Source organism: Guillardia theta (assembly GCF_000315625.1).
Source record: "Guillardia theta CCMP2712 unplaced genomic scaffold GUITHscaffold_349, whole genome shotgun sequence".
NCBI lineage: Eukaryota > Cryptophyceae > Pyrenomonadales > Geminigeraceae > Guillardia > Guillardia theta.
The window spans coordinates 388-8,413 of record NW_005434328.1 but is presented as its reverse complement, the minus strand read 5'-3'; the positions used below and the strand labels follow the sequence as shown (position 1 = coordinate 8,413).

The window sequence follows — 8,026 nt, the reverse complement described above, 5'->3', positions numbered from 1 at the left end:
TCGGAGAGATCCTCCACACTCTCTTTCTGAGATCGTGGAGAGTAATGTAGAGAGGGAGACGGAGCGTAGGGGTTGGAGAGGTTGATGGACTAGGGAGAATGGAGAGGTAGAGGGAGAGGGAGAGGGGAGCACAAGAGACGAAGATGTTTGATAGAGAAACAAAGGTCGTGTAAAGCATGAAATGGTCTCATCCAGTCTTGTTCGAATCTCAAGTAACACAGCAGAGCAGATCCGATGCCTGAAGCATAAGGCTTCTGTTTAGCGCTATAGAGCACCAACTGGCCGGTCTTCATTCTTGCAAGCTGACTTTGCACAACCCCGCGAGCACTGGCAGCTCTGGACATGCTCGGGTGAGGACCTTGAGATCGGAACTCGTTCTGTGCCTGTGCTTCAGGGTCAGGAGGAGAGACTAGACGGCAAGAAGAGGAACCGCCAAGGCTTATGGAGGCCGAAGGGTCGTTCGAAGAGCTCCCCGCTCTCCACGCTGAACTTAACAGCTACGTCGAGCTGGCAAGAGCACGAGTTGGGAACAGAAGCTGGAGAGGAGAAGAGCGGACCGGAGGGAGGTGAATCTGAACGCCAGGGCAGGGGAAGGAGAAGAAAACGTCTTCGTTCCAGTCCATGGATAAAGAATACTTGCACCTAGTTGAGAAACGAGTCAGATGCCGCTGGAGACCGCTGGAGGGTTGTGTCTTGTTGGTTGGAGGGTCATGAATGAGGAGGAGAATGAGAAGGAGGAGGAGGAGAACAAGGGGGAGGAGAGGAGGAGGAGGAGGGGGGGTGGGGGAGGAGGAGGAGGAGGAGAAGGAGGAGGAGGAGAAGGAGGAGGAGAAGGAGGAGGAGGAGAAGGAGGAGGATGAGGAGAACAAGGGGGAGGACAAGGAGGAGGAGGAGGAAGAGGAGGTAGTGGTGGTGGTGGTAGTGGTGCGGGAGGAGGAGAAAGTTGACTCAGAATCTGCGAGGGGGCAGGTCAGTCACCTCTCGATGATCTCGAGCATCTTGGATTTCTTGCGGAAGGATAATCCTCCGTTCCCTCCCTGCCCTTGCGGCAGCGAGTAGTTGTCTATGAAGAAACCAGCGTCGTCCACCTGCGGGAGGGAGTGAGGAGGAAAAGCAGGGGCAGGAAGAGGTGGGAGGAGAAGGGAGGAGGAAGAAAGCGGAGGAAGATGAGGGGGTATGGCAAGAGAAGGGAGGAAAAGGAGAGGAGGAAGGAGGGAGGAGCAGAATACCATCTGGATGAAGTCATGCATGCAAATCGAAACACTCCTGTCGTTGTCGTGTGGGCATGCCCCCTGCCTGCAGCAGGAACAGCAGCATGAGAAGAGGAAGCGGAGCATCAGGGGACAGAGCAGCAGCAGCCATTCACCTCCACGGGGCCCCGACATAGTCGAACTCGAGGAAAGCTTCGATGTCAAGCTCTGCATCTCTACACAACAGACTGTCGGCCTGATAGATCAGGACCTTCTCTTGCTCCACCTGCTCCCAGAACCTGCCGCAGGTCCTTGAGCCAACGATCTCCTCCCCCACAGTCAATGAGCAGACCATCGCGTCTTGAGGAGCGTGTCGTAGTGAATTCCCCGCTCGCACAGCAGTTTCATCCCTCCATCGGGATGGTCGTGGTGCGAGTGCCAGAGCTCGTTGCTCGTCTCGTTGCGAAGGAAGCGTTCTGAAAGAGAGGGAGAGGCGTTAGAGAATTCGAGCAAGGGGGGGGATGGCGGTGGGAGGGAGGAAAGGATGGGAAGGATTACAACAAAGGTGGAGGGGAAGGAGGAGCGAGCATTGAAGAAAGAGTAAGAGTTCGGATGTAGCAAAGGAGGAGAATGAGAGCGGACGAAGAGGAGATGTAAGGTAGAGGAGGGAAACCGTTGACGCGCTCGGGGATCTCGATGAAGCTAGTTTTCTCCTGCATATCCTGCAGCTGCAGCATCTGCTTCACTCTCAGCCTTTCCCGCACCCTCTAGAGCAAGTAGGAGTGAATACAGGCTTCATTCGGACTTTGAGCTCCTCTCCAAATTTCCCGATGTAGAATATCTGCAATCCAACGTCATTCTCCTCCTCCTCCTATGCAGACTGCTGCTGCTGCTGCTGCTGCTCCTCCTCCTCCTCCTCCTCCTCCTCCTGATCTTCACCTGTAATGACCACCCTGGCAACATGCTGACGATGGTGGAAGTAGCGAGCAGGAGAGCGTCGATCTCTTCTTCCTTGCCGATCACGCAGACCGCAACTCCATCCCCAACCTCCTGTCCTCCCCTTGACCTCTCACCCAAAGTCTGCGCACTTCCCTGCTCCTGCCTCCCTGCCTCTCCCTCATCGGACTTCAACATCGCTCCCTCGTGCTTCACCTCCATCACGAAAGGCTCGACTCTTTCCCTCTCCCCACCCCTCCCAGTGAACTTCCCAACAGCCCACACCTGCACAACCTCATTCAGCGAAGTCTCCCCGTCTCCCTCCTCACCTTGATAGTCTCGAACTGCTCGTCCGATCCGTTGAAAGAGCTGCGCAGCTCCCCGTACCTCTCCTTCAGCTCCTCGAACTCTTTCGCACTCATCCTCACCCACCCGATCGTGTTGTTGCATGTCCCCTCCTCGTTCCCCCCTGCTGCTCCAGCTCCAGCTCTAGCTCCAGCTCCAGCTCCAGCTCCAGCTCCAGCTCCAGCTCCTCTCTCCTCATCGGAGACACACAGCAGCTCCTCTGTCGTCTTCTGCCTGTAGAACTCCACCCCTTCGATCACTCCCTCCTCCATCGCCCGCTCCCATGCTGCTGTCGGGCCCCGTCCCCAGTAGACCCAGGGGGTCAAGTCGTCCATCATCACGACGGAAGACGCTTCCTCCCCTGCTCTCCTCCTTGCCAGTGCCTGGCAGTTGATCATGTCCGAGTGCGCCTGCTCCAGCGTATGTCCGCCGTCGACGAAGAAGAGGTCGAAGGTTTGAAGCTGCATGCTTGTGAGCGGCGGGACAAGGGGGACAGGGAGGAAAGAAGGTGGAGGAGACGGAGGAGGTTGAGGTAGGATGGAACAATGTTAAGGAGCTGGAGCCAGAGGAGAGGACAAGGAGAAGCAGGAGGAAGAGGAAGAGGAGGAGGAGGAGAAGAGAAGGAAGAGGAAGAGGAGGAGGCGGGGGAGGCAGAGGAGGGGAGGACATCGCTGTCACCTGGTTCATCCTTGCAAACGCTGGGATGGCTCGTGCCGAGTCACCGACGACGAGCGAGTGGCGGCGAGGGAACTGGTTGATGGTAAAGGTCCAGAACGCTTCCTCGTGGCCATGGCGGCCGATGTCGCAGGAAGTGACATGCACGTCTGGCCTTGCCGCCAACAAGGCCCTGGACGACTTTCCTGCATGGAACCCAATCTCCAGGACCCGACGGATATTGAAGTGTGAGGAAACGAAATCCCTCATGAAGTCGTTCTGAACCTGATGGCTCTCCCCCTCCCCTGCAAGCCTCTCTGGCTCCTCTAGCTTGCCCTCCCGTCCCTCGCTAGCCCATCTCCCTCCTCTCCATCCTCCTCCTCCTCCTCGGCTCCCGCTGGCTGTACGCACGGAAGTGCATTGAACCTTTCCCCTGCTCTCAGTCGCTCTGCTGCTCCTCCGTCCCCGTTCCCCCCCCGCTGCTCGAGCTCGATCTGGATCGTCGTCCCAAGAGCGACAGCCACCTGAGCCGCCAGCGTCTGCTCGGACGCAATGAAGGACAGGAGAAGCTCGCGGCTGCTTCCTGCCCCCAGAGCCCCTCCGGCGATCCTGATGCTGCACACCTGAGCTGGACATTCTCCGACGTTTATACCATCCAAGAACACGAGGACACGTCCGGCAGATTCTCCCATGATGAGGTTCAAGACAGCAAACTCCACCTCCACCTCCACCTCCACCTCCACCTCCTCCCCTGTCCTCGCCTTCTCTCCTGCCATCACCAACGACAGGACGCGCTGCCTGCATGCTACGAAGGCGTCGGCGTTGAAGGAGAAGTTGAGATAAGCAAGCGCAGGACGAGGAGAGAACTCCTGGAGCACACGGAAGTCTTGAGCGCCATGGCTGCAGGAGACGAGCCACAGGCATGCGAGGGCGAGGACAGAAATCCTTCCCTGCCGAAACACACCATCCATCGCCATGTCGCAGTGTCAGGCAGCCAGGATTCCTCCTCCTCCTCTCCTCTCAAATCCTCTTGTGATGTTCTCCTCTCCTGTCTCCTCTCCTCCTCTCCTCCTCTCCTCTCACATCCTCCTCCTATCCTGACTCCCCTTCGTGCATTCCCTTGCCCCGACACTTTTCGCCCCCCATCCCCTCCCAGTCCCGCCTGCCGCACTGCAACCTGCACTGCAACAGACTGCAACTCAGACTGCAACTGCTACAACAGAACCAGCACCGTAGTGACTGCAACTCCACTCAGCTGCCAGTCCGACTTGGCCGTGTCTTAGAGTGCCAGAGGCTGGGCCCTGCTGGGCTTGAAGCCCGACATCCGCTACTCGTCTACATTCCTCCACCACATCCTCCTTTCTGCCTCTCCCCTTCTCACCGTTACATCATCGGGCCGCAGTGGAGTAAGGGATTTCATTTATTAACCTTCCATTGTCAACTCATTGTCAAAATGCTGTTTGCGCGTTAAAACTTGGAAAGAAAAACGTTTTCAAAGAATACAGAGGGGAGAGGGGAGAGGGAGAGGGAGAGGGAGAGGGGAGGGGGCGAGGGGAGACTGTCGTCATGATCCTTCAGCAGCGGAGGTCCAACAAGCAGCTTCACTTGTTTTCTTTCATGTTTGCCTTATGTCTCTTCTTCTGCTTGTCTCCCGATCCTGAGGCCACACGCTCGTCACTCGCCTCCCTCACCGTGGGATGATCGCACCATTGACGCTCGGAGGCTCCTGCCAAGACATGTCCCCGTACCCTCCACCATCTGGTCACGCCTCAGCCCTTTCCTTCCTCTCCAAAAACTCTCTCTTCCTCTCCCCATCACCTCCGTACGGCATTCCCGCAATGCCCATGAGCGGCGTGATGGGCCCGGAGGACACGTTAGGACCGAAATTCATGGGTATAGAGATTCCCGGAACGCCATGAGGACCCTGACCGAAACCAACGGGGCTCTGAGAGTGAAAGTGAGCAGGGGGATGTTAGTGAACAGGCAGAAGGAATGGGATTGGTGGAATAGGAGCGAACATGGCAGGATGGCAGAGGATGGAGATAATGTCTGGCAAGAAGGGAGGAAAAGAAGGAAGGCAGGAAGGGAAGGGGAGGAGGACGAGGGTACGAGGCGAGAGCTCATACTTGGAGCATCATCCCAGGCATACCACCGAAGCGCATGTTAGGGTTGAATCCTTCAAACAAGCTTCAGTCGTCTTGAGGAAGGAGGAGGCGAACATACCTGGAAATGGTGGCATGGAGGGAGGAGGCCCTGACCAGGGGTGGTAGGGGGCCATGTAGGGCATGAATCTGCCAGGAAGCGATCGAGAGAGTGAGCACGAGCACGAGGAGGTCGATCGCCACCTGCTGTCGAAGGAGTAGCCGCTTCCTGTCGGGATTCCAGCAGATTGTAGACGGCGAGACAGTCGTTCGATCAACTTTGACTTGAGGTGCTGACGTTTGTCCAGCCTGACGTTATGATAGTTGACCATAGGATCGCCGCTCCACAGCTCGTCTGCAGACCCACCGTCATTGAAGCCTCGGACAAGGATGACAGGACCTTTGGCTTCTTTCAGCTTGAAACAAGTGTGCCCTTTCTTTGGTTGGCCGCATCGACCGCACTTGTATCGATTGCGAGAGCTCTGGTTCCACGGTCAGCGAGCACAGAGACAAACCTGCAGCAAGCTCATCTGACCTCAGAGCCAGCAGAGTTGTCCCCTTGCTCCGAATCATCATCTATCAAAGTTCATCATGATCTCATGCTCATCGTACAGGGGGAGACCATTCGCTTCCTCGGGAGACTTGGCTCGCTTTCCAGTGGCCCCCAGCTAAGGAGGTCATCATTCGAGAAATCGAAAAGCTCATGCTCATGGCAAGACCTCATCGCCAATCTCAGAGGAGAACGATTGTGTCCACTGGTCCCTCTCAGTCCACGTCGAAGACATCAATCAAGACCCGTCCCTCTTAGGATCGAACCAGGGCGTCCCCTTTCCTACTAGGCTTGTCCATGCTAACAGCACAGCAACAAGTGCTGCACACAAACAGTCAGCAGCCAGGATAAGTCAAGCTCTAAGAAGTTCAAATGTTGGTTGGCAAGGGAAAATATGATGCCGAGCCCATACTCAAGTGAAACTGAATTCAAGTGAAACCTCGCATAAACGATATCATTGTCGGTTACAAACTACAGTGAGAAGTTTTGGATGTGCATTGAGATTCATGCATAGTCCTAGCAAGTGTTCGTGTCAATGCGGCACTCGACATTCCGACAAACGCTTTTCCGCCTGCTATCTGTATAGTCTGGTAGCTAGGATTGGAATGGAAGAAACCTCCTACTCTCCGTCCCCATCCATACGTTAGAAACGATAGCCCCTTGTTGCAGACACTCTTTTTGCGCACATGCAGTCACAACGACGGTTATGTATTGCCTTCCTCCGGTCATTCTATGTGGCCTATTCTAACATTCTTACTGCACCATATCCGCCTCTAGTGACTGTCGAAATCCAGCCATGTTCCTTCCCTCATATGAGCGAATGCAGAGCTCTCGACCATGCGGCTGCTTCCTCTTATCAATCGAGCACATCGTCATCTCAATCCTCTGTCCTATTCTTCTCCTCCTCTCGTCTCCTCCTCCCCTCCTCCATCTTTCTCACACTGCACCGCCATGCACTGAACCCCTTTGATTACCCTACCCCCATAATCACACAGGGCAACCCCCACCCCTTCCTGAATTTTGACACCCCTTGTTCTGACCAATGACAATGAAAGTACCCCTCCTATGATGCACTCATTTTCATACATATAAGGGGTAGTCATTAGATTGACCCACCTTTTCAATCTGTCACCTACCCCAAATTCACCCCCACCATCAAATCTCATTATGCCGCTTCCTTGAAAATCTTGAATTGAAATTTCGAGATCTTTGAAAAATGAACTCGAAATCTCTACTCAATAAAATTTAACTAAAAGAAATTATCACTCTACTTTTCAAACTTAAAGTTCTCATTTCAATTTTGTCCATACGGTGTAAACCCCAAAAATACAAACCGCATCCGGCCGGCTTTTTGACCGACCACCCCTATCGCCACTACCCCCCTTACTAGAGGCTTCTAGTCCCCTACCCACATCTGCAGATCGCCTCGGGACCACAAACAAGACATTTGGAACTACCCCCACCTATAAATTTCCACAAAATTTGACAGGATAGGAGGGGTTAAACAAAGACCCTACCCTGTTTTTTCACAACAATATCACCTCAGATGACCCCTTGCCTGTCTCTTACCCCACCCCCTTTTACCCACTAGACTACCCACCCATTCTATACCATCGACCGTTATAGAAACGTTTGAAGAAAGCAAATTCTTTTTTACCTTTACGGTGTTCATTTTAACTTTTACAGACATCTTTTTCCAGTCGGAGAACTGGGAGGAGAGGAACGAGGAGGAGGACGAGGACGAGGAGCGAGGAAGAGGAGGAGATGGAGCAGAAGAAGCAGAAGGAGGAGAAAGAGGATCAGGAGGATTGAAGGGGAAGGGGGAGGAGGACGAGCAGGAGCAGGAGCAGGAGCAGGAGCAGGGGCAGGAGCAGGAGCAGGGGCAGGAGCAGGAGGAGAAGCATATTATGCGAATTTTTGTGTACCCAGTCATGGAGAACGACAGTAGGAATGGGAGAGCATGGCTAAGAATGAAACGAGTCCGAAGGAGGGAGCCTGGTTTTCTCCCTAGCGTGCAGTTGCAGGAGGGATTGAACCAAAGTTTTGTTCAAACCAACTGAGTGAATCATGGTGCAAGAATAGAATGAATGCGGACCAGCAGGAAGAGTGGGATAGTCTATGTTCCTAACCGAAGAGCATTCTGGCAGTAACGAGGAATAGAAGGGAAGCTCAATTATACAGCAGAAAGACCTTGAGACGATGCTGGAGTA

At 54.4% G+C, this 8,026-nt stretch overlaps 2 protein-coding genes across 2 annotated transcripts; both read right to left on the bottom strand.

Moving 5' to 3' along the window:
• Positions 1-289: 289 nt before the first annotated feature.
• On the bottom strand, positions 290-4,102 carry GUITHDRAFT_122510 (hypothetical protein; the record flags this gene model as incomplete). The annotated part of the gene is made up of 13 exons (XM_005818213.1): positions 290-383; positions 431-507; positions 558-642; positions 979-1,088; positions 1,230-1,296; positions 1,367-1,489; positions 1,543-1,666; positions 1,864-1,927; positions 1,981-2,031; positions 2,130-2,411; positions 2,456-2,932; positions 3,150-3,474; positions 3,537-4,102. The coding sequence occupies 13 exons, from the start codon at positions 4,100-4,102 to the stop codon at positions 290-292; spliced, it is 2,445 nt and encodes an 814-aa protein (XP_005818270.1).
• Positions 4,103-4,726: 624 nt separating this feature from the next.
• On the bottom strand, positions 4,727-7,720 carry GUITHDRAFT_149399 (hypothetical protein; the record flags this gene model as incomplete). Its single annotated transcript, XM_005818212.1, has 12 exons — positions 4,727-4,851; positions 4,944-5,070; positions 5,252-5,301; positions 5,349-5,416; positions 5,471-5,748; positions 5,802-5,842; positions 5,889-5,934; positions 6,083-6,137; positions 6,757-6,791; positions 7,229-7,279; positions 7,474-7,524; positions 7,649-7,720. 12 exons carry the CDS (start codon positions 7,718-7,720, stop codon positions 4,727-4,729), a joined length of 999 nt encoding a protein of 332 aa, XP_005818269.1.
• Between the last annotated feature and the right edge of the window lie 306 nt (positions 7,721-8,026).